This window comes from Pleurodeles waltl, chromosome 4_1, assembly GCF_031143425.1.
Source record: "Pleurodeles waltl isolate 20211129_DDA chromosome 4_1, aPleWal1.hap1.20221129, whole genome shotgun sequence".
Lineage (NCBI taxonomy): Eukaryota > Metazoa > Chordata > Amphibia > Caudata > Salamandridae > Pleurodeles > Pleurodeles waltl.
The window spans coordinates 666250201-666272630 of record NC_090442.1 but is presented as its reverse complement, the minus strand read 5'-3'; the positions used below and the strand labels follow the sequence as shown (position 1 = coordinate 666272630).

Genomic DNA, 22430 nt, shown 5'->3' with positions numbered 1-22430 from the left:
GCCCTCGAAGTGAAAAACTCAAATTTATTTTTCATTACTGCAAGGCCCATCTATCCCATGAGTTAATATGGGATTTGCCGAATTACATTATTTAAATGTAATTTTCAAATGGGAAGAGGTATCCAGTTCAAGTTTGGTGTCTCTGGAATGACTGTTTAAGATCCTAACTTAGGGTGAAGTTGGTTTAAATTGCGATCCTGAAAATGTCAGTTGGCATTTTCCTACCATTACGTTTAGTGCCTGTGGGGCGTCTCTGGTCACATAACTGGCTGTAGATGACAGCTGAGCTTTGTGTATTCCTCCTAGACAGCCACATACAACAGATAGCTGAGGTGTGCCCAGATGGGTCATTACTGGCAGGATGGGAGGGAGGAGGTGAGCACAGCCCCACTTACATCTGAATAGACTGTGTCCTGTCTCCGCACAAAGTGCTGCATAGCCCCTGTAGTTAGTCTGAATGCATGACAGGGGAGGCAGGATGCCAGAGGACTTTAAAGGGAAACCTCTAGAAGCTACTTCCCCTCTTAAAGGCATAAATGGGTTTAAATACTGGACCTCAGACACCACCAGTGCAGTACACTTCTGGATCTGTCAGGAAGAAGGCCTGCTGTGCTGTACTGCTGCACTAAAGGAGCTGATGCTCTGCTGTGTTGACTTGCTGCCTGCTAACCACTTGCTTGGGGAAGAACTGAACCTGCAACCTCATCTTGACCCAGGGACCACAAAGTAACTGAAAGGGCGTGTTCTGCAGGCCTCTGGATCTGAGCCTCCTCATCCAGCCCCTGGACCCAAGCTGCAGCAAGTTCCAGACCCCGAAGTGGTGCCAATCAGGTCTGGGACATTGGTGTGGCTCAGTGGGCTCTTTAATTCAGCTTTTGGGTTCTTTGGGACTGTGAACGGGCCCATTCACTCTGGAACCATGAGGCACGCTTTGAAATACAGTGTGAGCTGCCACCAGCCGGTCTCTTCACAGCAGATTTGACAGTGCGCGGGGGATCGTCAAACGTAGAGCTCCAGCCCACCTGTCTAAGGCGCCCAGTTTGCTCTTCGCACCATGCCGACTGCCACTCATGATGCTCTTATTGCTACTCACGACCCTCTCTAATACGAATGAGACTCTTGGCACAAAGCTTGAGAAGGTAAACCTTCAACTGGACTAATCTGGAACTGTAACCGACCCACACACCATCACAATCGGCCTAAACTTTTGACTTTGACACAGCCCAAGGCGACCAGATAGCCACGGATGGCTCTTTCTGCTTCTAAGGCGCCACTTTTTTAGGGAGCACGGCTTAGTTTTGTGGGACTGTTCCAGCACCTCCTCCATTGACCTGGACAAGTCAATGAATGCTTCAACACCCTTTGGGATTTACCCGAAGAGGATTTTGAACATGAATACTCAGAGTGACTCAGAGCAGGCGGGTCTTTCCTCAAGACCAGGTCCTGGAGTGGTGCAGATTCATCAGGTGTCGGATGACCAAGAACTTTAGGGCAGGCTATTAGACCGTCTTGGGGTTCATAGCTCCACAGTGTGCGCAGGCCTTGGAGTTGTGGCCCAGCCCAGTCGTCTACTTGTGACAGGATCCACAGGGTTTTAACCCCACAATATTTTTTTTAAATGCTTATCTAGAGACATCACTAGAGCACACAGGGAGTGGAGCTCAAAATGAATTTCGACAAAGGGTCTATAAAAGTAGTAAAAAAAAAAAAAGGAGAGAAGTACTGCTTTCAGATCTGTGCTGATGGTGAGGAAAGAAAACAACTAATGTCAGCACACTGGTGGAGGCACATATATAGGTATCATGCACATCACTTTGGGCGCAGAGTCAATAGACTCCACCTACCGGCATGTTCAAGTTGTTCAGGATCTAGTCTGATGGCTGGGGAGTATAGTAAAGTAAGGAATATGCCACTAGAAGTCACAATCAGATCTCTATATTCCAGGCCATCAGTTTTCCCATGCACAAATGTACCAAATAATTTGCCCCGGGGGTGAGAGTGGTAGGACCCCACCCGCCCCCTCCGCTCCGCTGGCCTCGCACTTGCTGCCGTCCCTCGCACCCGCCGCTCCACGGCGGGTGGGAGATCTTTCTCCTTCCTGGCGGCCAAGACCTGGAACTCCCTCCCCACCAGCCTCAGGACCACCCAGGACCACTCCGCTTTCCGGAGACTCCTAAAGACTTGGCTGTTCGAGCAGCGATAACCCCCCCTTTCCCCCTAGCGCCTTGAGACCCGCACGGGTGAGTAGCGCGCTTTATAAATGTTAATGATTTGATTTGATTTGATTTAGGAAAGTTTTGGAAGGACAAGAGCATCAGAATTCTGTGTGTGGGTAGGGGTGTTGGGGAGGGTAGGGGTGTGGGGGAGGGTAGGGGATAGGGAATTTAATGAGGGAGCGCTGTGCTATAAAGTTTGTGTAAGTAATATTTTCACCAGCATTTGATGTTTAAATCATGCATTTTAAAGTAAAGAACTAGGGAAACAGAACACTAGAGAAATAAGTATTGAGATTAGAGTTATCAAAAGACGTCCTGTAGCACTGCTAGTCCCATTCAGTTGCCCATTCTGGGGTGGATGTTGAAGAAATGGCGAATATAGAAGAATGTTTGCTGTCCATCATGGGTTTCACACAAGCAAAGAATGTTATTGCAAAGTAGTATACAAAGCAGAACGTTCATTGAATTATAACTGATATGAAAGATGGATCATCAGTGGAGAGGTCTGTAAAAGACATGGGTAGCAACTGAAGCCTAAGCTGGTGATCAGGTATTCAAAAAATAAAAACCACAACTGGAAGGCAACTTGTTTGCATAATCTTTAATTTTGTAATAACTATTGAATTTACCTGGTGAAATGTTCTGTTAATTATCAAACGTCTGTTAGTTGGCTGTGATATAAAATGATAAAAATAAATACATCTGGGAATGCTTATTTTTATATCACCTGGCCTTCGGAGAGTAAGCCAAATCATGTAGTCTTTAGAGGCTAAATCAAGCTCAGCAATCTTCAGATTGTTTTTACTGGTATCCAAATAGTAGTGAAGCACAAGTTACTTACCTTCGGTAACGAAATATCTGGTAGAGGCATATTCTAGTTGCAGACTCCTTACCTTAGTCTGACACCTGAGGGAAATTCTAAGGTAAGGAATCTGCAACTAGAATATGTCAACACCAGATAGTTCGTTACCGAAGGTTAAGTAACCTGTACATCTGATAGAGACTTCTAGTTGCAGATTCCTTACCTTCGAACTTCCCCCAGGCGTCAGACTGGATCCAGAGATTTTTCTTCGAGCAATACACTTGCGCGTCGGTAGGTGGCATCGGTCGACTCCGCAGGCGTCGTAGTCGCCGTGATGACGTTGGGCATAGTATATAGACGCCACCCTCGCGCAGTGACATCAGTTTCTTTTAACGACTTTCCACGCCAAAGCTCAGAGCCGCTAAGAACACTGAGATTGGTGCACCAGAGCTAAGGGGGGAATCCCTGTCCCTAGAAATCAGTTTGCAAGTGGGGAGGATGTGTAGGCGGTAAGAAACTTGTACATCTGATAGAGACTTCTAGTTGCAGATTCCTTACCTTAGAATAGATACGCAAGCAATGCCATCCTCGGTGGTGGGCTGCGAGCCAAGATCATAATAGGAAGTCCTGCAGGACCGAACGACCAAAGTGGGCATCCTGACGGACTTAATTGTCCAGACAGTAATGCTTAGCAAGCGTGTGCAGAGACACCCACATAGCTGCCTGGCAGATATTTAGGACAGGAATGCCACATGCTAATGCAGTGGAAGCAATGGCTCTGGTGGAATGAGCACGCAAGCCCTCAGGAGGTTGCTTCTTGGCCAAAGCGTAGCACATTTTGATGCAAAGACGCACCCATCGAGAGATGATACGCTTTCTTTTTGGGTCCAGACGGCGGAGTCTCTCCTCCTCAGGGGAAGTATGTGGGGGTGCATAGAAAGTAGGCAGAGTGATGGACTGACCTACATGAAAGGGTGTAACCACCTTAGGAAGGAAGGAAGCCTTAGTGCACAACACTACTTTGTCAGGGTGCACAGACAAGTATGGAGGTTTTGAGGTAAGGGCCTGAAGGTCACTCACCCTGCGTGCAGAGGTGATAGGAACAAGAAAGACAGTTTTGAAGGTGAGGAGCTGCAAGGGACAATTATGCATTGGCTCAAAGGGAGTACACATCAAATAAGTAAGGACAAGATTGAGGTCCCACTGAGGCATAATAAATGGAGTGGGAGGAAATAAATGGGTGAGTCCTTTTAGGAATCTACTCACAATAGGAGATTTAAAGCGTGAGGGCTGATCAGGTAGCCTAAGAATGGCCGAAATGGCAGATAAATACCCTTCAAGGATGCCCAAAGCAGAGCCCTGCTGGGCCAAAGAAAGAATGAACAGAAGAACCTTGGATAGAGGTGCAGAAAGGGGATCAGCAGATATGTTGGTACATCATGCCACAAATGTATTCCAATGACAGGCGTATACAGTTTTGGTTGATGGATGCCTGGCTGCCAAGATAACATCGCAGACTTCGGGTGGAAGTGCAAAAGCCATCAACTGTCGCCGCTCAATCTCCACGCATGAAAGCGGAGGTTGGACAGGTTCGGGCAAAGAGCCGTACCCTGTTGCTGCGACACAAGATCCGCCCAAAGAGGCAGTCTGAGTGGAGGATCGATGGACATGCTCAATAGCTCTGGATACCATACACTCCGTGCCAAGTCTGGAGCTATCAGGATGACTTGTGCCCGGTCGTTCATGATTTTCTTGAGAACTCTGGGCAGAAGAGGTATAGGTAGAAAGGCGTAAAGGAGGCCGGAGTTCCACTCGAGACGAAAAGCGTCTCCGAGCGTGTGCCGCCTTGGAAACGCCAACGCGCAAACAGCTGACACACTGCGTTCTCTGAGGAGGCGAAATATATCTAACCAAGGCTCTCCCCACTGCTGAAAGAAACCTTGTGCCACCTCCGGATGGAGAGGCCATTTGTGATCGGCTGTGCATTGACGGCTGAGTTCGTCGGCTCTGATGTTGAGGGAACCCGCCAGATGTTGACCCATCAGGGTAATGCCCTGATGTTCCAGCCATGTCCAGAGGCGTAGTGCCTCCTGACAAAGGGTCCAGGACCCTACTCCGCCCAGTTTGTTACAGTACCACATGGCGGTAGCATTGTCCGTGAACACCTGCACCACTTTCCCTTTGAAGGAATTCATTCAATGCAAGCTTGATCTCCCGGAGCTCCAGAAGATTGATATGGAGCCCAGACTCCGCTGGAGACCAGAGTCCTCTGATCTTCGCCTCTCCCATGTGGCCGCCACAGCCCAGAAGTGACGCATCTGTCACTATAGAGAGATCTGGTTGGGGAAGGGAGAGGGGTCTGCCGTGGACCCAATGCGGATTCGAAAGCCATCACTGCAGGTCTTTCGCAGTCCCCTCCGAGATCTGGACCATGTCAGAGAGATTCCCCTGATGCTGCGCACACTGGAACTTCAGGTCCCACTGCAGAGCCCACATATGCTATCTGGCATGTGTTACTAGCAGGATGCAGGAGGCCAAGAGACCTAGCAGTCTCAGAGTTAGTCTCACCGAAATCCAAGACTGAGGCCGAAAGATCGGAATCATAGCCTGAATGTCTTGGACTCACTTTACAGGAGGATGAGCCCGAAACTGCACAGTGTCCAAAACAGCTCAAATGAAAGGGAGCGTCTGAGACGGAGTCAGGTGTGACTTCGGCACGTTTATAGTGAACCCCAGCGTGTGCAGGAGGTTCACCGTAGTCTGAAGGTGGGAGACAACTTTCTGGGGCGAGTCTGCCTTCAACTGCCAGTCATCGAGGTAGGGGAAGACTGAGACCCCTAACCTGCACAGATGAGCTGCAACCACCGCCATCACTTTCGTGAACACCCTAGGGGCGCTGGTAAGGCCAAAGGGGAGCATGGTAAACTGAAAGTGCTCGTGACCTACTACGAATCGTAGTTAACACATGTGGGCAGGCAGGATGGGGATGTGGAAATAAGCGTCCTGCAAGTCCAAAGCTACCATCCAGTCTCCTGGGTCCAAGGAAGAAAGAACCTGAACCAGGGTGAGCATTTTTAATTTCTCCTTCTTGAGGAAGTAGTTTAGGTCCCGAAGGTCTAGGATGGGACGTAAGCCCTTGTCCTTTTTTGGTATCAGAAAGTAGCGGGAACAACCACCACAACCTACTTCGGGCAAAGGGACTTTCTCTATAGCTCCCTTGGCCAAGAGAGCTGCAACTTTCTGGCGGAGAAGTGCTAAATGATCCTCTGGAAGGTGACTTGAGGATGGAGGCATGGTTTTTGGAGTAGATTCGAAAGGGAGGGAGTAGCCCTTTCGAACTATCTGCAAAAAACTCACCTGTCCGTGGTGATGATTTCCCACCGGGGCAGGTGATGGCGAATCCTGCCACCATCTGGACGGGAGTGAGGGGACGGACTAGGAGGGCTTGGAGGCTGCAGCAGGGCTAGAGGTGGACTGGGCAGACCTCTGGTTCCCTGTCCCACAGCCACGTGGGATTCTGCGTCCCCGGCCACGCAGAGGCTGAACAGCATGGATGGCACGGTGGCTTGGTGGAGGATGCGACAGGGAGCCCCTTCTGTGGCCAGGAAAGGGACAAAAAGCAGACTGTGGGGGGGCGATGGGCAGAGGAAAGACCGAGGGACCGAGCGGTAGCCCGCGAATCCTTGAATCTCTCCAAGGCTGAGACCACTTTGTCTCCAAAGAGACGTGAGCCATCAAAGGGCATGTCCATGAGTGACTGTTGGACATCCCCAGAAAAACCAGAAGTACGCAACCAGGCGTGGAGTGGCGTCGTAGCAACCGATCTGCCCAGAGAGTCGGTTGTGTCCTGCCCAGAACGGATTGTGAACTTTGCCGCATCTCTCCCATCGTTCACAGCTTGGGAGACAATAGCACAGGCCTCCTCTGGTATCTGCGGCAGGACTTGTGCAACCGTATCCCACAAAGAGTGGGTATAGCGGCCCAAAAGGTATGCGGTGTCACAGACCGCAGCGCAAGACTGGAGGAAGAAAATAACTTCTTGCCAAACTGTTCCAGCCTTTGGGATTCCCTGTCCGGGGGTGCGGAAGAGAATGCGTCTGAAGAAGAGGAATCCTGGATAATAAGACTCTCAGGCGTGGGGTGTTAGGACAGGAATTTATGGTCGTTCGGAGCAGGCCGATGGTGGCGCGCAATAGTCCTATTCAGAGGAGTCCCTATGTTGGGTTTGGAGCAGGTACCCAAAAGGACATCGATGAGGGCTTCATTAAACGGCAAAAGGGGTTCTGAAGTAGAAGCCCAAGGCTGAAGCACTTCTGTCAGGAGATTAGACCTGACCTCAACAGTGGGAAGCACAAGACCAAGGACCTCAGCTGCCCTACTGACCACCATACCATAAGTTGCTGCCTTCGCCGTAGCCACAGTAGAAGACAGCATGCCAGTGTCAGAAGTATCCAGACCACTGGCTTCACCCAATTCCTGAGCCCAGTCCACAGAAGGGTCATCCTGGTATTCATAAGGGTCCGGGGACCCCTCCAATTCCTCCCCATATTCGTACCGATAAGAAAAAGGGTCCGAATCCGACCTGGGGCGAATAGGCCCCATTGAAGTCGAAGGCGGCGTCAACCGACACCGCTCCAACTCAGAGTCATCGGGGATAAGAACTGGGTAGACGTCAATAGTGGGCACTACCGACGACGGAAGCATCGATAATCGACTCGGCGCAAGGGAAGGTCTGAAGGGTGCGACAGGTGCCGGTGAAGACCGCACGGGGATCCGGAGGTGACCTCGGTGGCCGGACCCAAAGGCCCCTCAGCCGAACCCCTTGGGCCCGAAGGCACCGTATTAGGGCCGGACCGCCCAAAGATGGAGGCGCATGGCCTCATAAAACTGTTTAAGCTGGGCAGTGGTCGCTCTGGCTCCGGGAAACTCGGGGAAGCGCCGAGCTGACCCAGACCCAGGCTCTGAGGACAGAGTTCTTGTGCGTGAACGCTCCTCCCGTGTCAGCAGAGCGACGGCGAAAAGTCGGAGAGCGATAAGATCTCTTCGACTTCTTTGTCGTCTTACCTTGACCCGAGGATTTGGAAGAAGACGAGGGGTGATGGTTCCGCGACCGGTTTCGAGACCTTCCTCTCGAGCGAGACGGGAACTACGAGGAGTCGAATGCCGGGCCGCCATGAGCTTTAGCGACCGCTCCCTCAAAGCCTTCGGGTGTACGGCCCGGCACTCGGAGCACGACTTCGGGTCGTAGTCGCACTCGAGACACCACAGACAAACCCGATGAGGATCAGTCACCAACATCGTATGATGAGTCCTTGCATGGCTTGAAACCGGTCTTCAGGGACATCCTCGACACACCAAATTTCATACAAAAACTCGACAAAACTGTCGAATTCGGTCAAAAACAGACCAGGGTAGCTCTTCTCTGGATCAGCATGTGGCGCAGAAAGAAAAGAACGGACGCCACTGCGCGAGGGAGGCGTCTATATACTACACCCAACGGCATGACGGTGACTACGACGCCAACGAAGTCCGCGGAGTCGACCGACGCCACCTACTGACGCGCATGGGTATTGCTTGAAGATCTCCGGGTCCAGTCTGGCGCCTAGGGGAAAGTCTCTATCAGATGTACAAGTTACTTACCTTCGGTAACGAAATATCTGGTAGAGACATATTCTAGTTGCAGATTCCTTACCTTAGAATTTCCCCCAGGTGTCAGACTAAGGTAAGGAATCTGCAACTAGAAGTCTCTATCAGATTAGTTCTCTGAATTTAGTACATGAAGTGATTTCTTTGATGCACAAAAAGGTTTGAAAAAAAAAAAAAAAAGGTTGGTTAAGTTACCACTTCATTCCGGTAAACTTCAGTTGGTACCTTAATGATACATTTGAGACACTTTCTTTGCTTAAAACAAGGGAATATCACGGTCTAAATTCCTCAACAGGACTACAAGACTTAATTGCCTTTTCTATGTTACATACTCCAGTTCTGTTTCATACACTGGCTCAAAAGGTAGATCTAAATCTTCTAACAGTGTCTAATTCCTACGTTGGTGCTAGTTTGGAGACTTCAGAGAAGGAACACAAAGCTTCACTGTCATGAATTTTAGGACAAGTCTCAGTGGAAATAAAGGTGCATGTAAACAATTTCTTTATCTAAAAGTCATTGAATCTTCAACTGTGCTTGCTAGAGGTCTAGAACACTAACCAACCACATAACTAGCCAGGAGGCCTAGAGGAAATATGGTCAGGCTCTAGCACTCAAACGTCATGCTCTCAGGGTCAAGCAAGTTGGATTGTGTTGAGACTTTTCCACATAGGCAGATTGCGAGTCGGTGCAGGTTTTCAATTGGTGTGGACACAAGTTCTCTGCAACAGATCTAGCAGCCCCATACTAAAACTACCAGCAACTCATTGTTACATCTGGAATACAATTGTGGGAATTTATAGAGAACAATGAGAAAGGATTATACTAACAACCCTGGCTATGCAAGTGAAAAACTAAGAGCTCCTGGATTGTTTTCATTTGCTGGTGAAAGTAAGCCATTTCATATTTTCTGCTGTAGTAGCAAGATGCAGTGGTGCCATGCACTGCACAACTTTCTGTATCTCAGACTAATTAAACTCCCACGTGAAGCAACTTTCCATCTGCGTGCTTAGCACATCCCTAAGAACATATACTGCTCAAAGATATTCTACGACAATGTGGTGGTGAAGTGGTCATAGGTTTCTCACCTTTTCCAAAGTGAGAAACTGAGATCACATAGTATATGGTTGCAGGGTCAGTCAATCTTAACGATCTTCCCTAGGACTGCACACAAGGCAGCTTTAAGAGCTAGAGGCACTGTGCCAACGCATTAGATTCTAGACATTCATGGTATGATCACATGTATGTGAGGGATGCATCTATGGTCCAGGTAATCTGTCTTGATCTTGAAAAGGTACTTCTCACCACAGATATTTTGAGTTTGCTGAATGCTGGTGTCCGATTTACTTTAACATCCAAATGCCCTGTAATATGAACTCTTGAATCATCTTTGTAGACTGTGCAATGAGGAAAGGGAATACAAAATTCATAATGACGACAACGTAGCTCTTCCTTTCCACACTGGGTAAGATAAATGCCTACTGGAAGGTTTTGACCATGTTGGCTAGATCTGCAATTCTTCTCTATGAAAGGAACTTCTTATACTCTGAACAGAGTTTGCCCCAGAACTTGACTGCACCCTGTGTGGTTTTGGATCGAATGCCACGACAGACCTGGTAATGAATGGTTTATAGTGACCATCACTTAAAAGTTTTTGTTTTTTTTTAAACTAGATATTTGTATAGCATGTTGCTGCCCCTTGTGTGGCATTATGGCACTAAACCAGGTCTCTTTAGTAGCATCTCAGATGTAGTGTGTGTGTCTGTACACAGTGTGGCCCATAAACAAACTGTTGAAGCTTGCGACAGATTCAAAGTGCTGATCTGAACCATGTACAGTGATATTGTGCTAAGGTATAACTATTTGGATTAACAGAACCCTTCCTGATAACATTTTATTCTTGGGAGTTTTACCCTAAAAGCAAGATAGAAAAAATGTCAGAGCATGGCCAAGTTTGATTCAGCCAAATATTATGGGGGAAACCCTCACTATGCAGAATTCGGGAAAGGGATACCACTAACCCTCTGAACTTAAAAGAAAACAGTGGGGAGAATGGCTCCAGATTCCACAAACGTCAGCAGCACGAGGGAGCCATCACCCTCCTGACATCAGTCCTGAGTTTAACATTTAATTTTATCTGTGGCAGGAAATCAAGGATTTGGAAAAAGGATTGCCTTCTAATCAAAATGCCTGTAATATTTTAGCAGCTTGTGGCTGTGCCCATACAGTGGATTCCAGCACCCTTTCTTGGACAGTGCCATTAACACTGTTCCTTAGGAAACAGGTTTGTGAACTGTTAGCTATCATATTGATCTTTTAATCAAAGATTCTACTTTCTTCCCTGCTGCTTTCCCTTCCCCAGAGGCTTAACATAGGCTAAAGTAGATAATACTGATGCTCTCTTTTGTGGCAGTGTGGTCAGGCAGTTAGATTTATCAGAGAGTAGTGCAAAGCATTTGTTGTACACACACACAGTGAAGAAAGGAGGCACACACTCAATGACTAACTCCAGGCCAATAGGTTTATATAGCAAAAATATTTATTGTTACTTTATTACTAGAACCAAAAGGTCTTTGTTGCAGGTAAGTAAAGTTGTGAGTAGGTATCAAGCAAATGTATCAAATGTACTTTGTCTAGGTTTTACAGATACAACTGTTTACAAGTAAGTAACACTTACATTTTAAAAATTGACAGTGCAATTTGGCATAGGAACCAATGCAGTTCTAGGGGAGGGAAAGGGTTAGCACAGTTAACAGGCAAGTATTCTACTTACGATGCTAGTCTTTGGGGGTCAGGACGTCCACAGGTCAAGTTCAAGTTGACCCCAAGTGCACCACCAGTAACACAGGGCCGGCCAGCTGCACAGGTCAAAGTTGGTGTCTGGTTTTCAAAGGAATCTTATGAGGACTGGGGGAACTCAGTAGAACACAGATTGCAGGTAAGTACCTGAGGTTTCAGGACACAGGCCAGCACCAACCACACCCTCAGCGGCACAGGGGTGGCTAGGTGCAGGGTGCAAAATCAGCATCTGGCGCCAAATGCTTTTGAATGGGCCAGCCCAGGGGGTCACAAAGATGCTGCAGGCTGGGTCCAGGAAAGGATGGACAGGAAGGAGTGGCACCCGCTGGACGTTGGTGGATCATTGGTCTGATTCCCCCAGGCCAGGGGGCTGCAGGAGCAGGCCAACATCTGGACATTGGGCATCTTCATCAGATCCTTCGCGTTCAGGTGGGTCCTCTGGATTCAGGCTGCAGGCGTTGTCGTGTTAGCCAGGAGGGGCCAACCCAGGGTGGACTCGAGGTCAGAATGGCATGAGGACCTCCTCTGGACTGGTGGGCCACATGGACTCGGGCTCTGGGCGTCAGGTGCAGAGTGGACAGGGCTCACGGATCTGGGGCGGTTCCGGAGTCTCTGGGGGGTTTCTTCTGGACAGTGCCGCTGTCCTCGGAAGTTCTTTGTTCTCAGCTAGGCAGGTAGTCTTCACGGGGTTTGTAGAGGTTGCTGATCCTGCATGATGTGTCGCCTTTTTATAGCAGTCTTGAAGCTGCAGACAGGCCTGAAGGGCTGGGGCCAATACAGTTGTCATCTGGAGTCTTCACTGGCGGGGTCAGTTCTTCAGTCCTTGTTTCTTGAGGTCACTAGGAATCTACCGGGCTAGGTTCAGGGATGCCCCTCAATACTAGATTTAGGGGCGTTACAAGGGTCAGAGGGCAGTAGCCAATGAGTACTGTCCCTGAGGGTGGCTACACCCTTCCTGTGCCCATTCCAGGAGTCTTCACTAGCTAGCATAGCTGTGGCACTTTAACAAGGGCCTGAGCCTTTGAGGCTCACTCACCGTCAAGTGTTGCAGTTCCTGCTCCGAGCAGGCTTTGTTCTTGACCCCAGAGAGCACAAAGGCACTCACCCCATGGAGTAAGAAATGTGCCTGTGCCTGTTAGTGGCAGGCTGGCACAGACCAGTAGACCCTACACTAGAGGGTTGGGAAAAGTACAGGGGGCATCTCCAGGACGCCCTCTGTGTGCATTTTACAATAAATCCAACACTGGCATCACTGTGGGTTTATTGTGCTGAGATGTTTGATACCAAACTTCCAAGTCTTCAGTGGAGCCATCATGGAGCTGTGGAATTCGTAGTGACAGACTCCCAGCACATGTACTTAACGCAGCCATGCCCTCACCTGTAGTATACTGCACCCGGCCTAAGAGGCTGTAAGGTCTGCAAAATGACTTATCTGTGCCACAGGCAGTGGTTTGTGCCAACTTTACCTTTTTCTCCCCACCAACACACACAATCTGCAATAGCAATATGCATGTGTTTGGTGAGGTGTCCCTTAGGGTGGCACAAAACATTTTGAAGCCCTTAGGGACCCCCTCCCTGCCCACAGAGCCTTTTACAAGGGACTTAGCTGTGTACCAGGGGCATGCCAACAGTGGAAACAATGGTACAGTTTAGGGAAAGAACACTGTTGTGCTGCGGACTGGTTAGCAGGATCTTACTAAACAGTCAGTCAAGTTAGCATCAATATCAGGCAAAAGGTGTGTGTGTGTGTTTGGGGGGGGGGGGGGGGGGGGGGGGGGGTTAAGGAAGATATCCATGCCAAAAGGGGCACTTTCAGGTCAGGCAACCAGGCACAGTACATGCGCTAAATGCGCAGGCGCATTGCTGCCTGAGCTGAACTTTGTTGGGCTGAGGATTTCACAGCCCTGTGGGTGTGACCTCCTCAGCCTGGCAAAGCACATGTACGTCCTTCCCCTCATGACAAGGGGGCACCTTACTCATGAATTGAGATCAAGGTGCTTCAGTTTTGAACCTTGAAGTGCCCAGGGACGAGTGTCCATCAGTGAAACCACCCTTGTCACAAAGTGAGGTGTGTCTGCAGCTCTCACTGACCCATTCCACTCTGAGGAGTAAGGGACTGCAGCCTCCTCACACTGGCAGGAGCCTTATTATCTTCCCTCCTACCACCAGAGATCAACGCTGCAACCCAGTTTTTTTTTTAAATCCTTCATGCATGTATATGTATGAATGTATGTGTATTAGTATGCAAGTGCTGCCAATGGGTGTCTACGTGTTTATGTGCTTGTGAATGGTGGATGTATATGTTCTTGATTGTGAATGTATTGGTGTGAGTGTGCTTGTAGATGAGTGAGTGTAAGCATGAATGTGTGGGTGTGTGGCCCGCCCCACCCACTGCCTGTTCAAATTACTGGCAGTCACTGGCTCAAAATCTGACCTTTTCTCTTCTACTCTGCGCCAAATGCAAAGTCTAACAGAATTGTTGTTACAGCCAAGCTTTCCAAGTACCACGAAACTGCATCACATGTAATAAAACTATCTTTACTCATCAGTAAGACCTGTGCTCCCTATAATCACAATCAGGAAACACTTATGCTTATATTCGCATTCAAACTTTATTGTCCTGCTCTAAACTATACCATTGTTCCAGTGCTTGCAAGCAGGCCATAGCAACACAGGAAAAGTAAAGCTAGAAAAACACAATAACTTTAATATTTTCTTATTTACGGAATCAAGATGATACTTCAAGGGCTTTTATTTTTCATTCAAATGAAACCTGATGGGTGTGTGACTGACCTGTAAAAATTAGTTAATGCAACAGAAACATAGAATGGAATCACTGCACTTAAGTGCTGCAGTGGCACAGGATAAGCATGCATTTAAAGTAAAGTTCCTTAAGTACATTTTCTACAAAATAATATTTTATTTATTTATTTTTTATTAAAAGAGGGAGCTTCAAATGGTAATTTCAAATTTGTGTCTCAGGTCTATTTTGTATTGTGAAGGACTGAAAATAATGACACTTTCAAGTGTATTCTATTACAAGACTTGCAATTTAATTATAACAATACCTTGGTTGTACATGTCGCACGCAAGGGTTCTACAAGTCTGTCCAACCTCTGCAGTACCGCACTTGGGCAAAGGGTCGATAGTCGCACCAACATCAAGAATGTCAGCATCTGTTGAGACAATGTAAAACAGCTCTGTGACAATGCAGTAACTTGATCATATCTGATTGTAAAAGAAACAGAGCAACATTGAGCTGGTACCACAATCAATCAGCATAGTGACTGTAGTTTTGATTATGTAGTTGAAAGACTTTCTTGCCAGAGAACAATCCTCCAAATCAATAGTTTACAGCGGTCTCCACGACAAAAAGCTTGGTGGAAAGAAGACGACTTATCAGAACTCAAAAAATGGCAGTTATAGTTTTTTCCCTTTTTGGGCTTTCAGATGCACACCCCACTTAGCTTCTCTTCCTTTCTGAACTCCCAATCATGCAGCCAAATTGCCAGAAATCAACCTGTTTTGAATATAGCATAAATCAAATATGTATCCAAATTCTCAATGTAGAAAATAATTTCTCATCCAGGTTTAATATTTAATACCCTATTCCAGTGGTTCCCAACCTTTTGACTTCTGTGGACACCCACTTTATCATTACTGGAACCTCGGGACCCCAACTGAAACATTATTGGAATCCGAGGACCCCCTACTGAGTCATTACTTAAAGCTCGGGACCTAATCTGTTAAGATTATTTCATTTTCTCAGCAGTCGCGGACCCCCTGAGGAGGCTTCACGGACCCCGAGAGGGCCCCGGACCACAGGTTGGGAACCACTGCCCTATTCAATTTTTTTTATGTTGACTGCTGTTAGAAATCAGGTCTCTAGCTGGCAGAGGTATGCACCCTGTCCAAGCAGGGACCACAATCGTAGTCAGGGCAAGTCAATGAAAACATAACTTAGCCGGTACTCACCCTCTGGTAGCTTGGCAGGCCTAACTTAAAAGGCAAAGTGTAAAGTACTTGCGCAACACACAACCACAGGATGTACACCACAAAAAGACTCCACACACATGTTGAAAAAATAAACCTTATTTATCTGGTTATTTTAATATCAGCAGGATGCAGATCTAATTCATAATTTGCTTTGCAGACTCAAAAATAAAGCAAGGTTGATGAGCGAATGCAAAGATCCAAGGGGTGGTGCCGGGGAATCTTCGGCACAGGTGCACAATGTTTTAATGGTCTACGGTACTATTCTTGTCGCACTCCTCTCGAGAGGGGCAGTCCTCACAGTGCTGAAAAACGACTTTGGGAGTTTTCATTACCAGGACATGAGAACTTAAAAGTATATGTCCTGCCATTTGTTTACATGGCTGCCTGCCCTATGGGATCCTAGGGCCCACTTTAGGGGTGACATATGTAAGAAAAGGGGAGTTTAAGGCTTGGCAAGAGGTTTTAAATGCCAAGTCAGGGTGGCATTGAGACTGCACACAAAGGCTCTGCCATGGCATACCAGAGGCACGTTTACAGGGCTACTTAAGTGGATGGCACGATCAGTGCTGCAGGTCCACTAGTGGCATTCAATTTACAGGACCTGGGTATATTGTATACCACTTTACAAGGGGCTTACATGTACACAAATTGTGGATACACCAATGTTACCATGTTTTTGGGGAGAAACACATGCACTTTAGCACTGGTTAGCAGTGGTAAAGTGCTATGAGTCCTAAGGTCAACATAAACATGGTCAGAAAAAAATAAACAGGAGGAGAAAGGCAAAAGGTTTGGGGTAGGACTGCCCTAAGAATGCCAAGTCTAACAACTGCTTTCTGCATAATGAGCTGCTAATGATTTATCTGAATATTTCTTAGCGTTTCAAATGTCTATAATGAATTTATGTCCTCCGGGTTCATTTAATATTTAATACCCTATTCAATTTTCCAAATTTCTAATATCTATATTTTACATGTTCTAACAGTGCTTGCGCTCAGCTTATAAAGTCTTTTCTTTCTAAAAAAAAAAATATTTCAAGGGACTTCGAACCCGTCCCTAATTCGCCCCTTACTTACCTGAACTTCCCATTTGTTCATTCCAATGTCACTTGAGTTTACTTACTTTTTATTGACTAGCAGATCACTTCCTGCTCTCCTTTTTTGCTTTAAGTTCTGCTTTTGCCGTTTCATACAACATGGCTGAAGTAAACCTTCTGGTATTTGGTGATTGGTTGCTTGTTAGTGTCCTTCCACTGGTTACTCTCATTTGTTTGGGGTTTTTTACGTACAGAAGAGCACTACATGCGAAAGCATGTTCTTTACATTGTTTTTTTTTTTTTTAAAGAAGGCCTCTCACTTTTGTTTGTTTTCAAATCAGTGCAGCATCCACAAAGTACTTTTGCATTCTAACCTTTTCCTATCCAATAATATTTTTTTCAACGTTTAGATGCATTAAAGTTGCTGGCATTGCATGCTCTTGCCCAAGGATGTTAAAATAAAAAAAAACTAACGATTAAAAGCATTTATAAGAATCAGTCGAATTCAGACAAAACACGAACCGTCCTCCCGGTAGCTGTCTACGTGTCATTACAGCCTTATGCCAATAAGCCTTTCAATTACGTTTCTGCTACGCACGTGGAAATGCTACGGGTTTATCGCTTGTAGACTAACATATTTAGTAGTTCCTTGATTTATTTTTAAAATTGATTTGAATGGTGCAGCAGGTGCAGTGGTACCGGGGCCACAAGGTGTCAAAACCCCTCTAAGCACAAATTATTGCTACATTTTACTTCTAAACAGGCAGCCACAACTGCAGTTATCTTGTAGGCTCTAAAGTCATGATTTTAATAATGCAGCAGTTACTGTGACACAGGGGCCAAAAGCTCTACAAACCCTTCAAAACACCAAATATTGCTATACATTACTACTAAACAGGCTGTCATGTTCAGTTATCTTGCAGGCACTAGTGTCATGATTTGAAAGGTGCAGCAGGTGTAGTGACACTGGGGCCCAAAGCTCTAGGAACCCCACTAAACACCAAATATTGCTATATTTTATTACTAAACAGGCAGTCACAATTGTGGTTACCTTGAGGTTAAAATGGGCATGATTTACATAGTGGAGCGGCAGTCTACTAACTACACATTACTACACTCTAATACAATGCTATATTGAATAAGGTACAAATTAAGAGTTTGGAAACTAGGGATATTAATTCTGCATACATCACAACAAACTATTAAGGGTTTATCAAATTTAAAACACACTTTACACCTTTTTCTAATATTTATAACCCAGTTAGTAAGATAGAATGTAAAAGAAAAAACAAAGGCAAAGCCTATTGGTTTTGCCATTGCTTGTTTTCACTGCTTGTACCCTCAATAAAAATAAATAAAAAAACTCACAAAAAAGAAAATCATATCTAATTCACAAACACTTGAGGAAATTAGTCAAAGGCTCAGTGGTTAATGATAATAACTACACTGAACCAATTTACTCAGGACTTCCCAACAAAGCCTAACTATCCTATAGGGCCCAGTGTCTTAGGTCATATGATTATTGGTCTCAAACTGAAAGACTCTGTTACAGAGCTATCACACGAGTTGCTGGCTAATAAAGATGATTAGGATTTCCTTCATGACATAGTTTAGACATCTGGTGTGTTTTTCTTTCTGACCTGATCCACTCGCCTCAAAGTCCTCAAATATGCTTAAAGAGAAGGATGTGGGACAAAAGGGACAATAAGGCTCATGAGCGAGTGTTTATATCTTGCTAATAAGGCAACCTTCTGCTCGTCAACCTCTAAAAATGAAACTGAGCTGCAAAAGTTCAAACAAGTTCCTAAATCATAAATCTTTGCAGCATTTAGAGGCAATTCACTACGAAATGCATACTAAAACACAAAACATCCATTCATCCATCCATTGTGTATTTGATAAATATTTTGAAAGAATTATCAACTTTTCTGTAACAGCAAATTCTAAAATATTTTTGTTTTACCTTGATGTCGTAATGATCCTTTAAACCATCTTCCACGTGGTTTAAAAATTCGAAGATGTCTAGTCTATCAAGGCAACTATCAAGTAAAGTGTACATGCATTCAAAAGCAGCCTTCCGAATGTCCAATCCATCATCAACTGTGTGCTTGAAAGGCCCCATTTCAACCTGCAAAAAAATACAATAAAAGAGGAAGATCAGGGAATGAAATGGAACAGAAACACTATCAGAATCCGGTACAATGCTTAGAAGGTAGTAAAAATGTTACGCACCTCCCTTATGAGTTCCTTTCGGACCTTTGTTTCATTGTAGAGGTGAGGAAGCACAGAATCCAATAGGTCTCTAATTAATGAGGGTTTATTATGGGCTGCAGAATTAAAAGTTACTAGTGCTACTCGCCTCACATTCAAGTCAGGATCTTCCAAAGTCTTTAGAAAATCACCTACAAGAAGGAAACAGACAGGGGTATTAATGCAAAAGCCAACAATTTAGTTCAATAAAACAACTGTTTAGAAAAAACAAATGATTTAATATTTACTGTGAATAAACAAAACGCAATTGCAGAGCCAATAGTCTCAAAGGTGAGACCTACTGGCTTTGCCAATGTTGGTTGGGTCATAAAACAGCACTTCTAATTCTGAGCAAATCAATTACCAATTATTCTCAATTATTCTCCCCATGTGTGAAAAATAAAATAAGACATTTGTTAAAAAATCCTATCACCTAAAAAACGCAATTACTTCCATGCCCATCTCTTAGTGAAAATACATTTGTAACCAGATAACATCTATGGTAACAATAAACATACATGTTAAAAGTGAAAAGAGCTTTTTTAAAGAGCTTGTGTACACGAAAACATTGCTAAAAAATGCCAAGAGGTTCAACAAGGATGACAAGAGAGAAGAAAAGATAAAAGCAGCACCTCAGTCACAACGCAATCAGTAGAAGGACAGCAATCTGTGCTTGGTCCATGCTCAAGACGAAAGGAGAGTAAGTGGATTAGACGGCAGCACATAAGAGTGTTCAATGAAGCCAACACATTTTAAGCAATTAGAGGGCTGCAAGTCCTTTGCTGTATACAATCTTAAGCAAGTTAGTGCGCATACAACGTTGCAGGCGAGTCTCCGAGATGTGCAGTTTTCTAGAGAATCATCCTATGACATGGATCTCAGTTTGATAGCAACTGGCACTTGGCCCACTCTCTGCCCCTGTGATTTGGTGTGTTGGTGTTGCTTTCAACAATTATATTACGTTCTGCATGCATGTCAACAAGACTGCTAGTAAATGTTAATCCCCTTTTTAAAAGCTTCAGAAATGTATTTCCTTGCGTCAGGGGTTGGAGAGGTGGCTTGTGACCCAGGTAGCTATCTCATTCTGTTGTTCTGTTTAGATTATAGAAATGCAGTCTTGTTCTTGTCTGACTTGCCTAAATATCTTTCCCATAAGGCAGCAGACTCCGCTCTTATCCACTGCTCAGTCTATCACCATCCGTCAAGCGGAGGTGATAAAAATTGGATTTTCATGTTTTGGCTATTGCACATATTGCCAACAATAGCTTGCAATCTATAAACCTGATATTAGCTTCGCCCTCTCAGGGCAACCTAAGAGCCACAGCACACAGCATTCTTCTTCATGATAGCTCTTTCCTTTCACTACCTCTTAGAGTGTTGGTTGCCTTTTCCCAATATTCCACAGTCACTGATTACTGCCACACCATGTGCCAAATCTCACCCCTCTCCCCCAACCCACCCACACAGCACTATGAACTTTTGACAATGAATATGCTATTGATTTTTTTGTTTGCCATTTATTCCTTGGGTAAAAAACCCAGTTAAAACTGAAATGGCATTTCGTAATACCTTTTGGGTGGATACACTAATAAACAAGACGGCCCATAAAATTATGCACTATACTCAAGTCTATCTCTCATGTATCTCACAAGTCAGTGATGTTCTAGAGATATTCCAGACATTCCAAGTTGTATTCTAGAGCCAGTAAACCTACCATCTTCTATCCCCCATTACGTATAGAACATGTTCTAGCTCAGGTGCCTGAGGTTCAGTGTCCTCAACTTCTCTAATGCTTTTCAGCACAACCAGCAGGGCCAGTGTATTAGGAATTGCTCTATATGGAGACCGTAGTCTGTCATTAGGTAAGTCACATTTTGTCAGGAGGCTCCTACTGAACGGATGTGTCATCTCCTAGGTTCTTTTGACATGTAGTAACGTTTGTGATTTACTAGCTGTTGGAAGCTTGCTTTTTATATAGTGGACCAGAAAGAGGTACACTGTGCAGAGAGTCCAGGTAAACCCTAAAGGAACTACAGAGGCACAAATGACACCGAAAATGCTCTCTTTTCTGGTGTTGTGGGCGAGCAGTTAGGCATATGAGAGAGTAGTGCTAAGCATGTAAGTCACACACATTGTCAGTTAAGTGACACACAAAGAAATCAGACACCAATTTAAACAATAGCACATACTTTTATATAAATTTAGATACCAAGATCACTGGAATCAGAGGAGTACATTTCACAACAGGAAATTTTAGAAGTCGACACTTGAGGGGGGTATGGACACCAGTGGTCCTGTTCACCTTGCTTCGGGGCGACCAGGTGCAGAGGTGGTTTGGACAGTCAAGTTTCTGTCACCAGTGGAGGGTGCCAACAGAAACAGGCTGCAGGCGTGTACTGGGGGACCAGTCAGACTAAACCAACAAGTGGCCTCTGGTCTCACGAGCCTGGGATCTGTAGGGATACCAGTGGTACTTTTGCCCTCGGTCCAAAGAGTCTGGGTGCAGATGTGCAGTGGACTGTCATGTCTCCATCACCAGAGGCAATCGAGGTTGGGGGGAGGGGCCTGCAGACAGAGGCTGGAAGCACCGTCTGGAAGTCCACAGTTGGCGAACTCAAGGTGGGCTTCATCTCTGGCGGGGCTGGGAACCAAGTGGACACCGTTGGCCCACTTCAGCTCAGGTTAGGCGGATTGGTGCAGTGGTGATGTCCGGCGTCGGAGTGACTGTCTCTGGTCCGCATAGTTCTTCTTGGGTTGTCTGCAGACGCAGGGAAGCAGCTCCAAGAGAGTTCTTCTTGGCAATCTGCAAAGCAGTGACAGCTCTCCTAGTTTCTTGGAGGGTGCAGCAGAAGCAGCACCAGTCAGTTACTCCAAGGAGATCGGGAGCAGCAGACAGGCTGGCTGGCAGGGTTGGCGCAAAGTACGTTGTGTACCTCGGTTCAGCAGGCTTCTTGTCCACTCCTTTTGTGTTCACAAAGATCTTTTTGTCTTGGTATCATGGGGTCTCCTAATGCTCAATTAAGGGGACGTTAAGGGGAGTGATTGGTAGTAGCCAATGGGCTACTTACCCTTGGGGTCACTACACCCACTCTGTCACAGAATTCCCAATTCCACCACACACATGATGGGGACATTTCTCTGGCTGTGTTCACATCAGGCTGGTCAACCCTACAGATGTGTCCAGCCTGGCAGTGCAACACGCCTCCTGCATAGCTAATTTCCCACCTGTCCTGGTGGAAAATGGGCCCTGGGGCAGGGAAGGGTCGGCATCTCTTTCTGAGGATAGCCAAATCTGCATACCAAAGGAGGTGGGCTCCTCTGAAGCTTTCTGCCTTCTAACGCAGATTTGCAGGTTATCCTGTTGGAAGGGGTGTTAAACACCCCTTCCAGAGCAGGTTTTGTTTCTGATCTCCAGAGAGCAAAGACACTCACCCTTGGGGGTCAGAACATATGTCTATTGGTGGCAGGCTGGCTAGAACTAGTCGGTTAGCCCACCAGCAGTTGGTAGGTTTGCAAGGGGCACCTTCAGGTATATGTAATAATAAATCCATGCAGGAATCCGTGAGGGTTTATTAATGTGAAATGTTTGATACAAAACATCCCTATTTTCAATAAAGCCATCATGTAGCTGGGCAACTCGTGTTGACCAGTGTCCAGCACATGTATTTAAAATGGCTTCCCTGTTCAC

General features: G+C 46.0%; 1 protein-coding gene across 1 annotated transcript in view; it reads right to left on the bottom strand.

Moving 5' to 3' along the window:
- The window catches only part of CAND1 (cullin associated and neddylation dissociated 1), a 300273-nt gene that overhangs the window by 26465 nt on the left and 251378 nt on the right, over nt 1-22430 (bottom strand). Inside the window, exons 12-14 of the mRNA XM_069229173.1 lie at nt 18725-18894; nt 18456-18620; nt 14529-14636 (exon numbers count right to left, since the gene is read on the bottom strand). Coding sequence (XP_069085274.1) covers nt 14529-14636; nt 18456-18620; nt 18725-18894 — 443 coding nt within the window. The remainder of the gene's footprint in view (nt 1-14528; nt 14637-18455; nt 18621-18724; nt 18895-22430) is intronic.